The sequence below is a fragment of the Bos javanicus genome, chromosome 11 (assembly GCF_032452875.1).
Source record: "Bos javanicus breed banteng chromosome 11, ARS-OSU_banteng_1.0, whole genome shotgun sequence".
Classification (NCBI taxonomy): domain Eukaryota; kingdom Metazoa; phylum Chordata; class Mammalia; order Artiodactyla; family Bovidae; genus Bos; species Bos javanicus.
The window spans coordinates 15,236,333-15,257,880 of record NC_083878.1 but is presented as its reverse complement, the minus strand read 5'-3'; the positions used below and the strand labels follow the sequence as shown (position 1 = coordinate 15,257,880).

General features: G+C 35.9%; 1 protein-coding gene across 8 annotated transcripts in view; it reads right to left on the bottom strand.

The window, feature by feature from the left end:
* The window catches only part of BIRC6 (baculoviral IAP repeat containing 6), a 213,342-nt gene that overhangs the window by 57,442 nt on the left and 134,352 nt on the right, over nt 1-21,548 (bottom strand). For all 8 annotated transcript variants that reach the window (XR_009739323.1, XM_061432032.1, XM_061432030.1 and 5 more), the window contains 8 exons: nt 20,555-20,698; nt 19,992-20,121; nt 16,423-16,554; nt 15,293-15,460; nt 13,644-13,817; nt 12,071-12,267; nt 3,262-3,562; nt 1,197-1,414 (listed from right to left, as the gene is read on the bottom strand). Coding sequence is in view for 7 of the 8 variants with exons in the window: in XM_061432032.1 (XP_061288016.1) it covers nt 1,197-1,414; nt 3,262-3,562; nt 12,071-12,267; nt 13,644-13,817; nt 15,293-15,460; nt 16,423-16,554; nt 19,992-20,121; nt 20,555-20,698 (1,464 nt within the window). In the remaining variant the exon portion in view is untranslated. The remainder of the gene's footprint in view (nt 1-1,196; nt 1,415-3,261; nt 3,563-12,070; nt 12,268-13,643; nt 13,818-15,292; nt 15,461-16,422; nt 16,555-19,991; nt 20,122-20,554; nt 20,699-21,548) is intronic.

The following is a 21,548-nucleotide window of genomic DNA, read 5'->3' as shown; positions in this document are numbered from 1 at the left end:
AGGGTCTAAAGATTTTTGTTCCATATGAATATTTAACTGACCCTATCACCATTTTGTTCCAGAGTCACCTCTGTCATAATATCAGAAAACTATATATGTAGATGTCTCTACTGTCTGCTGGGCTTCAATCTAACCTTCTGTAATTATCATAGCTTAACAGTAAGTTTCAAAATATGAGACTACTAGATATATTGTTCTTATTTGAAAATGTTCTGGCTATCCTTGACCCTTTGAGTTTCTGAATGAATTTTACAATCAGCTTGTCAATTTCCTCCAAAACAAACCTGGAGTTCCATCAAACTTAAAAATCAATTTGGTGGGACTTCCCTGGTCCAATGGTTAAGACTCCATGCTCCCAATGCAGGGGCAATGGGTCCTATCTCTAGTCAGGGAACTAAGATCCCACATGCTGTAAACTGAGCGAAAAAAAAAGAAAAAGAATCAATTTGGGAAGAAATACTAATGAAATGTTGTATTTTCTACTTCATGAGAGGTAAACATGGACAGAGACTTCAGTTTATTAAAGTCTAATTAATAAGTATCTGTTTACAAAGTTTTATATATTTTATGATGAGAGGTCTTACATATATTTTTCATATTTATTTCTAGATATTTCCTATTTTTGATGCTATTCTAAAGGACATCTTTCAAAAGCTCTTTTTATGTTTGTTGCTGGAATACAGAAATGACTTATTTTTATATATTGAAACTGGAAATTATATCCTCATTAAACTCACTTATGCCATTATTTATTTTTGGAATTTCTATAAATAACAATCAAATCATCTCAAGAGAATCAGGGTCACTTTTTCTTTCTTATTTTTCTTGTCTTATATACTGACTAGAACCTTACTGTACTGACTAGAACCTTCAAAAAGGAAAAGGGATCACAGTATAAATTCAGTGTATCCTGGTAAATGGAAAAGCTTTTTAAGCTATAACATCTTTTTTGTTTAAGTAGATGGATTAACTTAAGGCTTTCTGAAAGAGCCTAAGAAAGAAAAGAACAATTCATTTTATCCTCTTTTAAATAACCTTTTTGTTTATTTGTTTTAGGGGCCAAAAAAAAAAAAAAAAATCAAAACAAAACAAACTGTGTTCCCCAGCCTCTGAAATACTAATTACTTCAGAAAAAACTATGCCTGTACTCCATGAATCTAACAATTTTTCATGATCTAAAGAAAAATTGAACCTACCTCTGTCTGATTGAGGCTAGAGTTTGGAACTCGTGGGGCATGGTGGCTCAGAGCAGACAGACAGACAAGAATGAGGTGGAGTGCCCCAATCTCCAAAGCCATCCTCCGAAGAAGCACACCATCATCAGTTGTCAAAGGCGTGGTGCTAAACAAGCTACGAAGGACATGGAAAGGAAGGGTTGGGAGCACATTGGCTGATGGAGATTGCAAGATATGACCTAGATTAAAAGAAGAGAACTCAAAATTAAAAAATATTTAAAACCACAATAATGAACAACACAGAAGCTCACAAATTTATAATGACAATATAAAATTTTATCATATTTATTAAAAAGCCACAAAAAATACCACAAATGAAATTAAATACTTAATATTTAATAAGTGTCCAAAAAGACATCAAATATATAAACTCCAAAAGAAAGTTGAAATATACTCATATGATACTTGTTATAGACTATGTCAAAATTATTATAATCTAAAAATTTAAACTAAAAACTAAGAACTAAAAATGCAGCATTAAAGCTTCCTTACAAGAGTATGAAAGTCTTGCCCTGGAAGTAGTTTCAACCATGAATGCAAGAGTGAAAGAATTTTGTTTTGTTTGCAATAAAGTTTTCTACTATGTTCTGGCTACAGAGTGTTAAATGTAAAACAAAACAAACAAAAAAACACTTCTACATGAATGGCAGATGAAACAACCACTGCAAAAAGATATATCAAAATCATGCTTTTTAATAGACATTACTGTTTATTCACTAGAAATAGTTTGAAATGGCCTAAAGACAATTCTTTTCCTTTTCAGTTTAGGGTTATACCTACTGTCTCATAGTAAGAGTCCTAAATTACCATGGTTCTTACACTCTAGATACTTAAAAAACTTAGCTCAAGCAATTAGAAATTTCTGATCTATTAAAATAAGTATACATAATTTATATCTGAAAATAAGCAACCAGGATGTATTTAGTACAGAGACACTGTAATTTAATAATAGTTATGAACACATTTAAAATTATGTCAACATTTTTGAAGAATTCCATCAATATGAAAACACACACAAAAAAGTACATACATAATACTTGATAGCTTCCAAGTTAAAGGATTCATGAATAAATTCATATAATTTGATTGGATTATATGTACTTTGTTGTACAGGGTTTAACACTGCATACTCTCTAAATAGTATGTAAAAGACATCACCTCTAATCAAAACCACGTGATTTTAAAATAACATGAAAAAAAATTCTGATTCTCAAATGTAATGGTCATTCCCTGAAGAACTAAAGGTAAACCAAATGAAAATATACTTGCCAGGCTACCACCCTATGATTTTTCTTTGTTTCCTTCTATTAACAAAACTGTCAGCCCAATGGAAATAACCATCATGGCTTTCTGTTATTATTCTCTAATATCATTATATTATAAAATAGATTATTATTACATTTTCTTCATTCTGTTCTCCTTCATCTAAATATTTTTACCAGATTGACAGAAAAATTCTTTAAAAAGATTCTCATCACATCACTACATCACTTAACATATTTTAAATAAATCTTAATTGTTTGTTATTCAGAATAAAATCTGAAGGTCTTAAGAAGACCTTCTTAAGGTCTTTTCCATGATCTGTTATCAATAACAGCTTTTTAAATGAGTTCTCTGTGCTGCTTTATGCAAATTTTATCTCCCTCTCATATAACATGAGCACATAAACACTGCTCAAAGCAGTCCTTCTTTCTGAAATAACCATTCTCAGTCTACAACTGATGATTTCCTTGAAGGGCCCACTAAAAACTATAATGCTGTTTTATTCATAAGAAAATAATCTCACACTTGTAAGTCTCCATAATACTGTACTTCTCTCAAGGCTTTTATAACTTGTTAAGTCTATATGTGTATAGACATTCCTCATTGCTATTACTGTAGCACATTAGCTACTTGATGGCAGGATCTAAATATCTCCTTCATCTTTAAATGCCTCCAAAGATGACCAGCAATTTTGTAAGCACAACTGAATTAATTTCACACAACCCACCTACATCAAATTTTATTAGTAACACTCAACACTTACTTCCTTCTCCATCATCTGTAACTCCCAAAACCAAGCGAAGAAGGCACTGGGCGTGTTTTCTCTCTTTCAGTAGCACTTCAGCATAACCCGGAAGCCGAAGAAATAATCCAAAAGCAGCCAAAGAATGGGCAGGTATGGGAGACATGGTCTGTACTGCTGACTTGATAGGTGGAGGTTCGGCCGCAATGGTTTCTGGCGCTTCATAAACTAATTCCCCTGATTGTTCAATAGTCACCCATTCAAACTGATCACTATCCTTTGGTTTTTCCTGAGTGGTAGATGTTACAACCGGAGCACTCACCTAAAGTAAAAACAATTTTGTTTGGCTATCTGTATGTTTCAACATCAGGTTCAAAGTAAAGGCCTGAATTCAAATGATCTCTTTAAAATATAAGAATATAAAAATCAATTAAGTATGTATAGCTGAATCACTTTGGTGTACACCTGAAACTATCAACTAAACTCAAATTTGAAATAAAAAAATGTTTTTAAATCAATAAAAGGACATGTTTTTAAAAATGAGTTACAGGATACCATAAGTTGTGCCAAGTATTTCTACCCTAAAAGTTACTATTTTCTCCTTTGTAATTAGTTAAGTATCTATAGACAGAGTTTTTGAGACTACATAAATTCCTTGTTTCCAACTCAACTTTGATCATTAGAGTTAGCATTTATATAATGTTTGCAAGAAATAACAATTACAGTAGCTGCCAAATGGTGTTTTCTTTCTTTCATGAATTCTACATTTATTGGTTGGCAGTGAACTGTACACAAAAACATTTCCTTCTTCTTCATCTATTTATTCATTCATTTATTAATTTAATTGTTAATTAATTCTAAAGTTACTCTGCAAGTAATAATCTGTTACTATCATTTTATCTCATGACCAAGTAGAATCAGGCTTGGTCAGTGGAACCCTCTTAAAGCAGACTTCTGTATCTATGCTCAACTTTTATATTCTCTGCCCGAATCCTAGAATTTTTCCAAGGGGCACTGATTTCTTTTAGTGGAAATGATACTTTACAAAGCAGATATGGGACACAGGTATGTACACACTGCCCAAGGCAGTCTGACTCCATGCTCTATAAGCAAACAAATCTAGGGAAAACATGTATAGACACATATATATGTGACCGGGCTTCCCAGGTGGCTCATGGGTGAAGAATTTGCCTGCAATGCAGGAGACACAGGAGACATGGGGCATGGCAACCACTCCAGTATTCTTGCCTGGAGAATCCCATGGACAGGTGAGCCTGGTGGGCTACAGTCCATAGGGTCGGAAGGAGTTGGACATGACTGAAGCAACTGAACATCAAGTCAAGACATACATATATACGACTACATATATAGATAAGTTTTCTAGCCTGAACTTTTCTATGTGTCATGGTCATGAAAAACAAAGATAATGTAGTTGTTACAGGTTAAAGGAGACTAAAGAGACAACTAAATGCAATATATCAATATGATCCTGAATTGAATCTATGACCACAATCTTCCTCAAACCATGCCAAAGAAAGTGATTTTTTTTCTTTTCCTTCTTCAGAACATTAGTGGGGCAACTGGCAAAATGTGAGTAAGAGCTGTTCACTGACTTATTTTATTGTTAACCACAGGTAATATTTTCTTCTTTCTTTCCATGTCTGTCTGTTTTTTAATTATACATCATACATTATTGACAAGATGTTATAATAACTCTTACTTTTATAATTAAGAGTTTAGTTTTATTTTAGAAAATGGTCAAATTACTAGTGGGTCAGTTTTATATTAAAAAATGCTTTAGTTTTGTATTAGAAAACAGTTAAATTACTTGTGGGTCAATCTTAAACTCATGGAGCTTTTATAAATTTATTAAAGTCTATTGTAGTTTTACCATTATTTTTCAAGTGAGTCTCTGATTACCGGGATGTCATCTATACTCTTTAATGTGTGACTCATTTGAAATTTCAATAGAAAAGCTGAAGATTTTTACCTCTAACTTGGAAGGAATAGAATTACAAATTCTGTCTCTTTTATGCTGGACAGACACTGACATGTCTGGACAGTTTGTTCAGCCTTCCAGTTTTCTCTCACGAACCCTAAGTATTCAGGAGCCAGCTGTAGTTGTGCAAAACTTCCCGTGCAGAATTTGGAGTACCCCATCTATGAGTCCCTTCTTCCTGAATTTCCCCTCTTTTAATCTCCAGCCAGAATGGAAGAACCAAACTCCTCTATAGCTTTTGCATGAGTTCTATCATCTCACCCCACTGAGACTGAGGAGTAGTCTCAGAAGATTAATCTCACCCAATGTGGTTTTATTCTCTTCATGTTTAAATCCTCTCCAACAGGTGCCTACTTTTGGTCACTCTCAAGAGCCTTTAAACAATTGCTTTCTCTTGTTTCTTTTCTTTTAAAGATAGTCTGTGCAGACTTAATATATAAGGAGAGTTCATCATAAACCGACTATTCTATATTATTAATTTACCTTTTATGGAAAGAGTAGTGGTGGGTGAGGAAAATGTCCAAAATCTTCTTCATTGGGTATAAAATTCTAGGATGGCAGATTTTTTTTTTTTTTACATTTCAAAGAAGTAATTCCCTGGCTCCAAAGGTGTCTGATGAAAGATTACTTGCCAGAATTATTGTTACTGTTTTGAAAGAAATGGGTTTACTGCTTTTTGGCTGGTTTTAAACTTTTCTCTTGTTTTTAAGTAGTTTATCATAGATGTTCTTAGGCATGAATATCCTACTTGGGGTGTAGAGGGCTTCTTGAATTTCAGATTGAGGTTTTTTTATCAGTTTTGGAAAATTTTCTTCCTTTCAGTATTGTTTCTATCCTTGTTTCAATTCACTCTTTTTCTGTGACCATAAATACACATTAGAATTTTTCACTTCTAGCTACACGTCCATATAGCTGTCATGTTCTTTTCATTCCTTACACATTCTGTGCTTCAGTCTGGATTATTTCTTTTGACATAGCTTCTCTACTAATATTTTGTAATCTTTTAAGTGTTTAATCTATTGAAAAGCCCATCTAACAGTTCCTTTATGAAATATTAGACATTTTCCAACCCATTCTATAAGACAGTATTGCCCTGATGCCAAAACAAGATATGCTATGCTAAGTCACTTCAGTCGTGTCCGACTCTGTGCGACCCCATAGAGAGCAGCCCACCAGGCTCCCCCATCCCTGGGATTCTCCAGGCAAGAACACTGGAGTGGGTTGCCATTTCCTTCTCCAATGCATGAAAGTGAAAAGTGAAAGTGGAGTCGCTCAGTCGTGTCCGACTCTTAGCGACGCCATGGATTGCAGCCTAACAGGCTCCTCCGTCCATGGGATTTTCCAAGCAAGAGTACTGGAGTGGGGTGCCATTGCCTTCTCCGAAAACAAGATAAAAACATCATAAAAAGAGTACACACCAAAGTCTGTATTCATTTTCTATATGTTTTGCTGTAACACATCACCACAAACTTACTGACTTAAAACAACACAAATTTATTATCTGAAAGATTTAAAGGTCAGAAATCTAAGAATCTTATGGAGCTGAAATCAAAGCTTTGGATCCTAAGTATCCAATGCTCTTTCTGGAGGCTCTCGGGGAGTGTCAGTTCCTTGTGTTTTCCATCTACTAGAGACCATTCAAGCAAAGGAGAAAAGGAAAGATATAAGCATCTGAATGCAGAGTTCCAAAGAATATCAAGGAGAGATAAGAAAGCCTTCCTCAGTGACCAATGCAAAGAATTAGAGGAAAACAACAGAATGGGAAAGACTACAGATCTCTTCAAGAAAATTATAGAGATACCAAGGGAACATTTCATGCAAAGATGGGCTCGATAAAGGACAGAAATGATATGGACCTAACAGAAGCAGAAGATATTAAGAAGAGGTGGCAAGAATACACAGAAGAACTCTACAAAAAGATCTTCACGACCAAGATAATCACGATAGTGCGATCACTCACCTAGAGCCAGATATCCTGGAATGTGAAGTCAAGTGGGTCTCAGGAAGCATCACTACGAACAAAGCTAGTGGAGGTGATGGAATTCCAGTTGAGCTATTTCAAATCCTGAAAGATGATGCTGTGAAAGTGCTGCACTCAATATGCCAGCAAATTGGGAAAACTCAGCAGTGGCCACAGGACTAGAAAAGGTCAGTTTTCATTGCAATCTCAAAGAAAGGCAAGGCCAAAGAATGCTCAAACTACCACACAATTGCACTCATCTCACGTTAGTAAAGTAATGCTCAAAATTCTCCAAGCCAGGCTTCAGCAATACGTGAACCGTGAACTTCCAGATGTTCAAGCTGGTTTTAGAAAAGGCAGAGGAACCAGAGATCAAATTGCCAACATCTGCTGGATCATGGAAAAAGCAAGAGAGTTCCAGAAAAACATCTATTTCTGCTTTATTGACTATGCCAAAGCCTTTGACTGTGTGGATCACAATAAACTGTGGAAAATTCTGAAAGAGATGGCAATACCAGACCACCTGACCTGCCTCTTGAGAAACCTCAGGAAGCAGGTTTCTCAAGCAACAGTCAGGAAGCAACAGTTAGAACTGGACGTGGAACAACAGACTGGTTCCAAATAGGAAAAGGAATATGTCAAGGCTATAATATTGTCATCCTGCTTATTTAACTTATATGCAGAGTACATCATGAGAAATACTGGGCTGGAAGAAGCACAAGCTGGAATCAAGATTCCTGGGAGAAATATCAATAACCTCAGATATGCAGAAGATACCACCTTTACGGCAGAAAGTGAAGAGGAACTAAAAAGCCTCTTGATGAAAGTGAAAAAGGAGAGTGAAAAAGTTGGCTTAAAGCTCAACATTCAGAAAACGAAGATCATGGCATCCGGTCCCATCACTTCATGGGAAATAGATGGGGAAACAGTGGAAACAGTGTCAGACTTTATTTTTGAGGGCTCCAAAATCACTGTAGATGGTGATTGCAGCCATGGAGTTAAAGACACTTACTCTTTGGAAGGAAAGTTATGACCAACCTAGATAGCATATTCAAAAGCAGAGACATTACTTTGCCAACAAAGGTCCGTCTAGTCAAGGGTATGGTTTTTCCAGTGGTCATGTATGGATGTGAGAGTTGGACTGTGAAGAAAGCTGAGCGCCAAAGAATTGATGCTTTTGAACTGTGGTGTTGGAAAAGACTCTTGAGAGTCCCTTGGATTGCAAGGAGATCCAACCAGTCCATTCTAAAGGAGATCAGTCCTGGGTGTTCTTTGGAAGGAATGATGCTAAAGCTGAAACTCCGATACTTGGGCCACTTCATGCAGAGTTGACTCATTGGAAAAGACTCTGATGCTGGGAGGTACTGGGGGCAGGAGGAGAAGGGGACGACAGAGGATCAGATGGCTGGATGGCATCACCGACTTGATGGATGTGAGTTTGAGTGAACTCCGGGAGTTGGAGATGGACAGGGAGGCCTGGTGTGCTGTGATTCATGGAGTCGCACAGAGTCGGACACGACTGAGCGACTGAACTGAAACTGAGAGACCATTCATATTCCTTGGCTTTCAGCTGCTTCATTTGAACCTCTGCTTTCATCATCACATCTCCCTCTTTTACTATGCTAGCACTGTCACACAATTTTCTTCATTCCTGGCTCAGGGTTAGATGACTGAGGGGATCCATGACTGATCTCTTCACACAGCTCTGTATGTGACTGACTACACTGCTGCTGCTGCTCCTAAGTCGCTTCAGTCGTGTCAGACTCTGTGCCACCCCACAGACGGCAGCCCACCAGACTCCAGGAAAGAACAATGGAGTGGGTTACCATTTCCTTCTCCAATGCATGAAAGTGAAAAGTGAAAGTGAAGTTGCTCAGTCGTGTCCGACTGTTTGCGACCCCATGGACTGTAGCCTGCCAGGCTCCTCTGTCCATGGGATTTTCCAGGCAAGAGTACTGGAGTGGGTTGCTATTTTGCCTTGATTTATCTGAGGCACCAGTAAACACTGAAAGCCACATCCTTGGCTTTCTCTCCAGAGCATGCTTTTCTGATAGCGTATCTCTAATTTTAGCATCTTCTCTCAATTTATCTTTTTCCTCTCACATTTTACTATTAGTACCAAGAAGAAAACAGGTAATTTCACACTTAGGTTGGAAATTCAGCTGAATATCCAAGTTCATCACTTACAAGTCCTGCTTTTCACATACAGGACACAAACATGCTAAGATTTCTATCACTAAAAGACATGGAGTCTCCTTTCCTCCAGTTTTCAATAACATTTTCCTCATTTCCTACTAAACTACACCACTAGTACTTTTAACATCCATATTTATACCAACAATCTGCTTAACCCAATTTAGGTATTCTCTATGACACTTCCCTTGTGGCTCAGATGGTAAAACATCTGCCTACAATGCAGGAGACCAGGGTTCAATCACTGGGTTGGGAAGATCTCCTGGAGAGGGAAATGGCAATCCACTCCAGCACTCTTGCCTGGAAAATCCCATGGACGGAGGAGCCTGGCAGGCTACAGTCCATGGGGTCGCAAAGAGTTGGACACGACTGAGCGACTTCACTTCACTTCACTATGATATATAGGTTCTCTCTATCATGATCCTCATTTTCTTCTGGGCTCTCACTGGACAAGGCTTTACCATGCATATTTCTACTAATCGTCTGTTCAAGGCAATTTATATCATGCTCCTCAAAATTCTTCCATGACAAATATGCAATTCTAAAGTCACTTTCACTCTTTTGGCTATTTATTATAGCAGTACTTGGTCTCCAATCACTGTAATGAACCATACTGAATACTGAAACTAGGAAAGTCATTTTCACTGAGCAACAATAATCCTGAGAATGTTGGAGTTTTTTCCATTTCAAACTTTTAGCTATATCATTACAATTTTTAGAAAGCAATGAAATTTTACTCATATTTTTCTGTGACAGTCATCTTATATCCTGATTATATTAAAAAATAAAAATACCATAAGTTCTTTGAATAGAAGTAATAACCATTTATCTAAATAGGTATTATTGTGGGTTTAACTGTATCCTCCCAAAGATATGCTCAAGTCCTAACCCCCAGCACCTATGAATGTGAACTTATTTGAAAACAGGGTCTTTGCAGATGTAATCAATTAAGAGATGAGGTCATACTGGCTTAGGGTGGACCTCAAATCCAATGAACAGTGTTTTTATAAGGGGCAGGAGATACAGATAGAGAAAAGGAAGACAGCCATGTAAAAATGCAGGCAGAACTGGAGTGCTGTAGTTAGAGGGCAATGAATGCCCTTGTTATGCTATGCTAAGTCACTTCAGTCGTGTCCGACTCTGTGTGACCCCAGAGACAGGAGCCCACCAGGCTTCCCCGTCCCTGGGATTCTCCAGGCAAGAACACTGGAGTGGGTTGCCATTTCCTTCTCCAATGCATGAAAGTGAAAAGAGAAAGTGAAGTCGCTCAGTCGTGTCCGACTCTTATCGACCCCATGGACTGCAGCCTACCAGGCTCCTCTGTCCATGGGATTTGCCAGGCAAGAGTACTGGAGTGGGGTGCCATTGCCTTCTCCATGAATGCCCTTAACTGTCAGCAATAATCAGAAACTAAGAAGAGGTAAGGAAGGATTCTCCCCTAGAGCCTTCAACATGAGCATGGCTCTGGTGACACCTTGATTTCAGACTTACAGCCTGCTGACCTGTAAGAAAATTAAATTTCTGTTGTTTTAAGCCACCCGGTTTGTGGTACTTTGTTACAGCAGCCCTAGGAAACTAATACATACATAAACTTGTACACACACACACAAAGTAGATAAAATTACAGAGAATAATTTCCCTACCTCAATCAACAAAAATAAAGAACGTCCTATTTACAACTCTCCATGCATCACACACTTCCTTCATTTAATAAAAGGACATTTAAAGTACACCCCTCAATGACAGTAACATTAACAGACAGGGGAAGAAGTTCAAGTTTTAAAAATGACTTAAATAGAAATGGCACTTAAAAAGAAATAAAAGTGAAGCAAAAAGACATAGACATAGTGTATTTGGGTAGAAGTATATACTATTATCTCACTCCCCTATTTTCTAGTAGTATCTACAATTAGGGGCTTCCTTGGTGGCTCAGAGGTTAAAGCGTCTGCCTGGAATGTGGGAGACCCGGGTTCAATCCCTGGGTCGGGAAGATCCCCCGGAGAAGGAAATTGCAACCCACTCCAGTACTCGTGCCTGGAGAATCCCATGGATGGAGAAGCCTGGTAGGCTAAAGTCCATGGGGTCCCAAAGAGTTGGACACAACTGAGCGACTTCACTTTCACTTTCATCTATAATTAATATCACATCTTAAGTAGCATAAAAATAAAAACACTATTGTGATGACCTTGGCAAATGCGCTTGGTTTACATTGCATCCTAAAGGAAATCAAAAAAAATAAATAAATAAATAAAGGAAATCAGTCCTGAATATTCATTGGAAGGACTGATATTAAAGCTGAAACTACAATACTTTGGCTACCTTATGTGAAGAGCTGACTCATCTGAAAAGACCCTGATGCTGAGAAAGATTGAGGGCAGGAGGAGAAGGGGATGACAGAGGATGAGACGGTTGTCGGATGGTATCACCGACTCAATGGACATGAGTTTGGGTAGACTTGACAGGTAGGCCTGGTGTGCTGCAGCCCACGGCATGGCAAAGAGTCGGACACAACTGAGCGACTGAACTGAATTCTTAGAAAGCTCCATATAGGCTAAGCTTTGAAAGATTTATACAATACTCAAAGGTTTTAAGGGAAAGGGTACTTCCAAAGGTTAAGTTAAACCTAAACAAAAAAACAGGTCTTTGCCGTGAATAATTAATTGGGAATCTTATCTTACCTGTTGAATTACTTCTGGATATAGCATGGGTAATCTTTCTGCAATAAGAGCCAGTCCACCCATTCCTGCAAAAACTTGTAATGGTGACTGAATGGGACAGGTTTCAAGTAAAGATTCATCCAATATCCCATCCATACATTCATCACTTGGAGTGAGAGCCTCATCATCGGGACAACTACCAAGTAAATCTCCATGATCTAGAAGAATAATTGCAAATAACAGCTAAAAGAGAGGATCTATTTTTATAATACTTAATCATTTACAAAGCAGATGCTATTGCCATCTCTCTATTCAACAAAAGGGCATAATTATCCTGCTATTCAGATTTAGTTATTTTAAAGCTAGATGCTACAAAAATATTTAAATAACTTCTGATGTTGCTCCCTATAGTTGTTTCACTACGTGGTCTAGTCAGGATCAGCATCATATTGAGAGCTTTTGAAATGCAGACTCTCAGGTCGTACTCTGGACCTACTGAATAGGAGGCTGCAATTTTATAATGTCCTGTAGGGGATTTGCAAGCACACTGAAGTCTGAGAAGTACTATTCTTTAGGGCAAATAAGTAAAACATCAGAGACTTCAGAAAATATTAATGTATGTGCCTGTTATGCTCTAAAAGTATTCAAATAGGAAAAACTGAATAGTGACAAAAAATTTTCTTACTGAAAACTGAAAATTATACCATATTGATTAAATCTGAATCACTCACAGAGGAAAACCAAAAGCTTATGTTCACATACAACCAGATCCTATGAACATTAAAAGAGACAAATTATCCTGCTGAAAATTTGGGCAAAGGAAATGTATTAAAATTTATTAAAGAGCACAAAGGGCTAATAATTAAAAACTGAACTTTAATCAAGGGAAAAATTGAAGATAAATAAGATACCATATCCCACACTATGAAAATCATTGCTTAAATAGCATTTATAGTAGTGAAATACTAGAATGAGAATGCTTCAACAACTGTGAAACAGATAAATTGTTACATCCATATAAAAATAGGAAGTAAAAATGCACATTTAGAAATATTTCATTGAATATATAAAAATAAAAAGGTAAGAAACTGTATGATCCCACTTTTGAGAAAAAAAATGCTTATGAGCACAAAATATCACTCAGTATAAATTATCAGTAAATTGGAAATTCTAAATGGGGCCCACACTTTGATTATAAAATTATGAACAATTAACATGGCTCATTCAGAAATAATATTTTTTAAAAATTAGGAAGTCCCTGGCAGTCCAGTGGTTAGGACTCCATGCTTTCACTGCTGAGAGCCAGAGTTCAATCTATGGTCGGGGAACTAAGATTCAACAAACTGAATGGTGTAGCCAAAGGGGGAAAAAAAATTAAAGCATATGGGCCCATAAAAAATAAAGTGATGCTACACAAGGAATTAACATTAATTTCCAACAGAAATAATGGCAATTTTCTATATTCACAAATAGTCATAAAGAAAAAAAAGTATCTCAAGCTGATGTAATAAAATGTACATTAAGTAATCAGCTACAGAAATCCCTGCCTGCTCAGATTACAGACTGTAACTTAAAAGAAGTATCGTACACGTACCTTTTTCAGGGTGCAGTCTTTTAAAAGAATCTGTTTTTGACAGACTTGGGTCTGTGATAACTCTGGATCCCAATTTAACAGTCAGATCTATTGAACGGTAACCTTGAGGAAGTTTTCGGTCATATAGCAGAGTTAAAAGTTGAGCAAGCGTCATTTCAGCTGGCAACGGCTGGCCTAAAAATGACATAACTAAGTTAAAACTGGAATCCAAGAGGGAGATGTTTACTTGATTCAATTTATTCAATCACTTAATGCTTTTACTAAATTACAGGTTAAGAGTTTGATTCTGACACCAATTTCAAAACAATATAAAAACAGCCAACAGAAAGTTTATAAAACTCAAATCTGTTTCTGACAAGTGTAAACAATAATGTCTATACAAAGTGATGGACAGGGAGGCCTGGCATGCTGCAGTCCATGGGGTTGCAAAGAGTCAGACACCACTAAGCTACTGAACTGAACTGAAACAAAGTGTTAATTAGTTACTAACCAAATCCCACTAAGATCTTCTGAGCATTGGTGAACAGAGAGAAAAAAAATTTCCATAAATCTGGAGTTGGCAAATCTTTTCTGAAAAGGCTAGATAATAAATATTTTAAGCTACAGAGGTCATACGGTCTCTGCTCCAACTACTACCTCTACTGTAGCATGAAAATAACTATGGGCAATACATAAATGAATGGGCATAGCTGCACTCCTATGTAAAGATATTTTTAAATTATTTATTTCAACTGGAGGATAATTTCTTTACAATACTGTGGTGGCTTTTGCCATAAATCACCCATGGGTGCACATGAGTCCCCCCGTCCTGAACCCCCTCCCGACCTCCCTCCCCACCCCATCCTTTTGGGTTGTCCCAGAGCACCAGCTTTGAGTGCCCTGCTTCATGCATCAAACTTATACTGGTCATCTATTTTACATATGGTGATATACATGTTTCAATGCTATTCTTTCAAATCATCCCACCCTCTCCTTCTCCCATATAGCCCTAAAGTCTATTCTTTACATCTTTGTCTCTTTTGCTGTCTTGTATATAGAATGGGTATAGCTGTATTCCTATGAAAATGTTTTTATAAAAAGAAACATCCAGTCTACCTGGCATACTTTACTGACCTCTGTAGAAATCAACAATGTCTAAAGCTAAGAAGTAAAATCCAAAGTTAGTTGGCAATTTGATTATAATGATACAGCACACACATGCAGATAAAATGGCTATTACCTCGACAAAAGGAAAATATACTGGTCAAAGAATATGATTCAGGAAGAGAGGAAGCTTAACTATCAGGGCTACATCTAAGAATTCCACTGCTAGAACTAGTTCTTTAAAATTAACCTCACGCTATGTCCTGTATAACTTGTTATGAATTAACTAAAACATTAATTTTACTGATCATTTTATAGCACATTCATAACAAAATTTAAGAAGCTAGTGCAAAACTGCAACATTATAATGTTTAAAAAGGGTATCAAATAAGTTACTTTCTTTTTATTCTCACTTTTCTTGGAGAGATCTGTATGTATAAAAGTCTCACCAAATTATTTATCTCATCAACAGCATCTGATTAAACATGATTTTGGTTATGACACGTGATTTACTCATTTGTAAGATTACTAAAATTTTTGATATGCTTTATCATTGTGAACATTACCAGCTAAGAGTTTGTGGAACAGGTGAAACACAGGGACCGTAATTATCTTGCTGGCAGCGTCTGCTCCTGAGGAGGCACTTCCTGTTTTATCAGGCATTGTCCTCCCCCTCCTGGATGGTGGGCGAGGTGGCGTAGATGACACAGCACGTTTAGATTGGGACTTCAGCCCTAAAACAAACAAACAAAAACCTTACATAGCCAACACACTAATGAAGTAAAAGTGCATTTCCACAATATATTACTAAAGCACCAGGAACACCAAAAGACTCAAGTATTTCTTTTCCTGTAGTATCTAATCTCTTGATCCTATTTGTATTTGATCCTATTTGTCATTTATTATACTTCATGAATAACTGGACATGATTTAGCAACTAAACCACCACAATGAATAACTGGATGCATGTGTAACTATTTTTCAAGAAAGTATAAATTAATTCCTGTATTCTCTGAAATACATGTAGATGAGCATCCATTTACTGGAAAGTAATTTTGTGCAAATATATACAGAAAAGCTTGTGTTCTTAATTTTTCTCTGAGAAAGAACAGATTAAACCAATATATGTCTTCTATTTAAGAAGAAATGTAATCTAGGTTGAGCTTTCTCTTCTGAACTAAGAATTTTGTTAAGAAAAACATCCTCCAAGATTATCCCTTATCTTGACCAATTTTTCCTCTTCCTGCATCTAATATAGTAAAAACTCAGTTTTCAACCAATTTTCTTTTGAAGATTTTTATTTTCTAATTTTATGGAATGAGCACAATATCGTAAGTGAAAACTACTGAATACTTTTTCAATTTGTATTTTATATTAAAAAAAAAATTACAGAAAAATTCCTTAAGACTTAGTGAACTTTTAGAGTATAAGTGTCTGTACACTGTCAAGTTGAAATGCAGCATCTAAACTATTAACACATGTTCAGCATCTGATGAGATACAGTAAGCACAAAATAAGTTTAATAATTCCAATGCCAAAGAGTAACTGATTTCTGATACAACCATTGTGTATTTAATATTAAGACATCATTACACCAGCTTTTTACATTAATACTGTTTATTACATGAAGTTCCTATAAATATGTTACACTTTATAGAAACCAACAAAATCAAGATTATATACGAAAAAATCATACCTGAAGCAACAACAACACTGTAATTATCCTGAAATCCATTTTCTGCCTTAACTTTTTCTTTTTCTTCATGGTTTTTCTTTTCCTTGTCATCTTTTTGTTCACTGATTAGTTTAGCAGTGATACTTGGTGTATCTATAAGAAATTTTTGTGTAAAATACATTGATTCTCAAAAATCATTAAGAAGGGAAATAATATCTTAGGGGACTTTACACAAGATTATATTATAACTAACACAAAGGCAATATAAATGGTCTGGAAAAAATATTACGAAGGCAAGTGTGACACATTCAATTCTCATTGATTTTATCAATGAAAGGGATTCATCATTCTCCTTAGGCCAGGATACCTAAACTCCAATCTCTAAAAAATATTTTTTATATTATAATGGTACTACCTCTAGAGGCAGTTTTTAAAACTATTATCAAGAACTTCTGTTTTATTTTAGGCATAGATCAATCTGCTTATCACCTATATCTATATATTTCAGTCCTCACAACATGCATATCAAGGAGAAATATTATTTTCAAAAGAAGGAAACAGTCTTAGCAAGGTTACTGATACAATCTGTAAAGGGCAATATGGAACTCAAGCTCAGAATTAATTCTAATATGCATTACATTAGAATTCTCCTGCTACAAATAGGAGTATAACCAAACAAGTTTAAGGAACAGAGGATGCTGGTTTTATTATTTTTATTTGGCTAGGAATCTTAGATAAAATGACATATTTTACAAGTACTTTAAGAATGAATACCAAGGAGTTTCACAGATAGTCATGACTCTGAATTAATATTTTCTTTCATGCTTTTGAATATGGCATGCTATTATAAATCATGAAATAAATGATGACCATACAATGATCTTATTTAACCACTGCTGCTGCTGCTGCTGCTGCTAAGTCAATTCAGTCGTGTCTGACTCTGTGCGACCCCACAGACGGCAGCCCACCAGGCTCCCCCGGCCCTGGGATTCTCCAGGCAAGAATACTGGAGTGGGTTGCCATTTCCTTCTCCAATGTATGAAAGTGAAAAGTCAAAGCAAAGTCACTCAGTCGTGTCTGACTCTTAGCGACCTCATGGACTGCAGCCTACCAGGGTCCTCCGTCCATGGGATTTTCCAGGCAAGAGTACTGGAGTGGGGTGCCATTGCCTTCTCCAATTACTAAGAAACTCAAAAAGTTTTGAGGGGGAACATTTGGGGGAAATGGGGGAAAAAAGGACAGAGCTTCAGTGAGCTGCAAAACAACTTCAAGAGGCCTAATAAATGTGTATTTAGAATCACTAAAAGAGCAGAGTTATGGGAAGACAAATATATTCGAGAAACTAACAGGCAAAACATTTCCAAATCTGATAAAATTCATAAACACACAGATTTAAGTCAAAAAACTGAAATCATAAAAACATGAAGAAAACTACAAGGCATATTATCTGATGATAGTAATAGTCAAACTGCTTAAAAACAATGATAGAAATTAAAAAAAAAAACAACAAACAATCATTATTTGAAAGCAATACAGTTAAAAACAATAGAAGCAGGTAAAGGGACCACTTAAATAATTTTGGATTCTTTGTTTTCAAGAATATTAGTAAAATACATATGCACATGTTACTGTATCATGAGATGTGACTAAAGAATACAAATACAGTTTAAAGACCAAAGTACTGCTGACCAGAGGTTAAAGCAGGCACTTAGAAGTTTCTGGTATTTGCTAAGGATAACTCAGTTGGACTTTTTAGTAGGATACTGTTCTTCCACAGCCATCAGTTTTATTTTTAATTTTTAGATAATAAAGGGAGCTATTTTGCTCAATATTCTAAATGACAGAACAAGACATTTTAGAAAACAGAATTCATTTATGGTAAAGATAAATAAAATGTTAAACTTCCAGTTATTTGGTACTATGTCTATACATTTCGATTAAGTTAAATATTGTCATCTCAAAAGCTGAATTTCAGTACTCTTGTTCACTTCCTTCCTTTAATTAGAAATTTTTTCTTCATCATGTAAAAGGCACACTTTTAGAAAACTGAAATGTAGAAAAAAGTGTGTAAAATCAAATTTTCACAAAGTTTAGCTATAACAGGTAAGGTGGAGGTTTTCAAGTAAGAAAAAAACGTTAGACATTTATAATAGAATATATTATAAATGTTAGAATATAACACTTTACTGTGTAATATGTAAAATGTAGGAAAATATTATTATAATATGCACACATTCGTGTTACATGCAGTGTCTAAAACCGATAAACAATCTTTTCTACTTTATTTTCTCAAAGTGATCATATTCACTCAAGTGATTTAACTTACCGTCTATGTAAGTATGTTTGGTGTGCTTAGTCGCTCAGTCGTGTCTGACTCTGCAACCCCAGGGACTACAGCCTGTCAGGCTTCTCTGTCCATGGGGATTCTCCAGGCCAGAATACTGGAGAGGGTTGCCATACCCTCCTCCAGGGGATCTTCCCAAACCAGGGATCGAACACAGGTCTCTCACACTGCAGGCAGGCTCTTTACCATCTGAGCCACCAGGGAAGTGCAAGAATACTGGAGTGGGTAACCTCTCCCTTCTCCAGGGTATCTTCCCGACTCAGGAATTGAACCAGGGTCTCCTACACTGCAGGCGAATTCTTACCAGCTGAGCTACCAGGGAAGCCCAAATATGTACGGTAACAACTCCCCAGTCTCTTCAACTCAGTCTTTTATTTCAAATTTGGATTAATATTTCCAACTAATAAATAGATTATGCCAGTTTTTTGGGAACTCCTAACTTTTTCCAGTTAAGTGTTGCTCAAAGACTTAGAAACACACTGACTTATATTTAAATTGCAAATATTTAAATTTTCAGTTTGTTTTTTATTCTGACAATACACAAAATATCATAAATACTCTGAGAGGCAGAGTATGTGTCCTACTCACTGTTACAGCCCTAGAAGAAATTACTGTGCTTACATATAGCAGATACTCAATGAATTCATCACTGGCTAGGATTTCAGAAAGGCAAAAAAAGTGAAACTCACCACAGTTAACTGGCATTCTACCCCCAAAATGCTTTTACTTCAGAAACTTATATCCTATTTAAAGGCATCAACTGAGAGCTCTTGAAACACAGACAAGAAATCTAGGGGAAAATTTCTGTCTTCCTCACTGTTATAAACAATAAAGTCACCAGCCGATTCTACCTACTGACATTCATTTATCCCCTAGATTTAGTAAACGTTTATTACTTAGAATGCTGTCATTCAACCTAATATACTGTGCAAGTCATCTACTATAAAATAGCTTTATGGTTTATCTCGAGAAAGTTCCATCAATAGCTTCCCAAAGCTTGTCGCCATTTCCAACTGCCCGTTCTGCCACTACTAAACACAATACACATAACAACAAAAGAATTACTGGTGCTGGAATGTATTATACATTTTGTACACAGCATCCATGTTTTGAAATGTGAAACCATCTTGACCATTTCATGTCATTAAATAGCTCCTGAGTGAATGTAGTAAAATTATAAAAATGATAAAATTCCTATATACATATAACATAGTTACAGAAAAATAAATATTTAAATCTGACTTGCCTGACACTCTGTCCAGAACTTCTGATAATGTTGTTGAGACTGGCAAATGAAGTGTTCGGAATTTGTGGCCCGCTCCATACATTGGATGCTGGATGACGTGGCTAGTAGCATTAATTCTCCCCTTGTACAGCTGCAAATCAAGAAATAAAAAAGAAATTTTTTTGAAATATATGTCATTATATAATAACTTCAAAAGCATAAAAGAATAAAAATTCAATAATGCATACAAAAATACACAAGCTTATTTTCTGTATTTCTTCAAATGTGGCATGTCTGTCGTGATTTGTTGGTCAAATTTTGCATTAGCACTGTTATACCCAACAATCTGCCACTTTTCCTCCCAAATCAAATTATACTATTCATGGCAATTTACAACTACGTTATTCCAGACAGAGAGTTAGCTGAGATTTCTAAGTCCTATCATTAAGTATAAAAGCTATCATAGTTTCATTCTGCTGTATTAGAAATGAGAACAGAGATAACTGTAAGCTCTGATATGAAAACATAAAATATCTTTACACACAGTTCATCATTAAGATTTAATTTAATTGTTAAATACTCACTGGACAGGGAGACTGAAGAAACATTGTCACTTTCTCATCCTCCAGCATCAACTGCAAAAATAATCTACGTACAAACCCTGAAATATTGCCTGATGTTGGAAGGTTCCCTCTTTGAGGAGATGTCTGAAACAGTTCACAGAGAACCTGACAAAGTGAGAGATTTAAAAAGTTAAACGTGGCACTTCCAGCTTTTTACTTTAAAGAATAAAGAGGAAATTTTTAATGTGGATTAATAAGTATGTTTCAATTCATCAAATTAGCAATTAAAGAATATATTATTCCATCTTAAATGAGTAAGAGGTAGACATGAAATTAAAAGTGAATCAGAAATTTCTGTGGATAAGAGAAGTTACTAGTACAGGGTTTTCAAAAAATACCTGGCAAAACCAAATTAATTTTAACTTCAATCAATATCTGAATATGGTTACTATACAATAAAAATTCTGAAAAAAAAATATTAAAAATATAAAATAAAGCCTTAACAAGAAACTAAGAGAGAAAACTAGGACAGAAGACAATGGAACAGAAAGTTTCACTCTACCCACAGGCAGAAACCAAATTTTCAAACACTCATATTTAAGGACTTAAATTGGTAATTTAAGCATTTCTTTCAAATTAGGCACATTAAGTAAATAGTTTCCCAATAATATAGCTGAGGCAATAAAGTATTTTCCTCTTCTAAAAGTTAAGTCATTTGGTAATCTTTTAAAACTATAATAGCTCATCCTTTTAGATATTAATAGTTTAACCTGGATAAGCACTATTAAATAAGGGAGTACATGCTCGTTCCTATTTATTGGTGTCTACCATGTCTCACAGGGTTGGACACGACCGAGCAACTGAACTGAACTGAACTGAACCAAGTCTCAAACAAGCACTATGCTAGTATACACAGCAGAGCATGCTTGTTTACATTATAATCCTCTCAAAAAAAAAGTCTTTTGAGAGGCAGGTATTACTATGTCCCTTTTATAGTTTAAAACTTGTTGAAGAT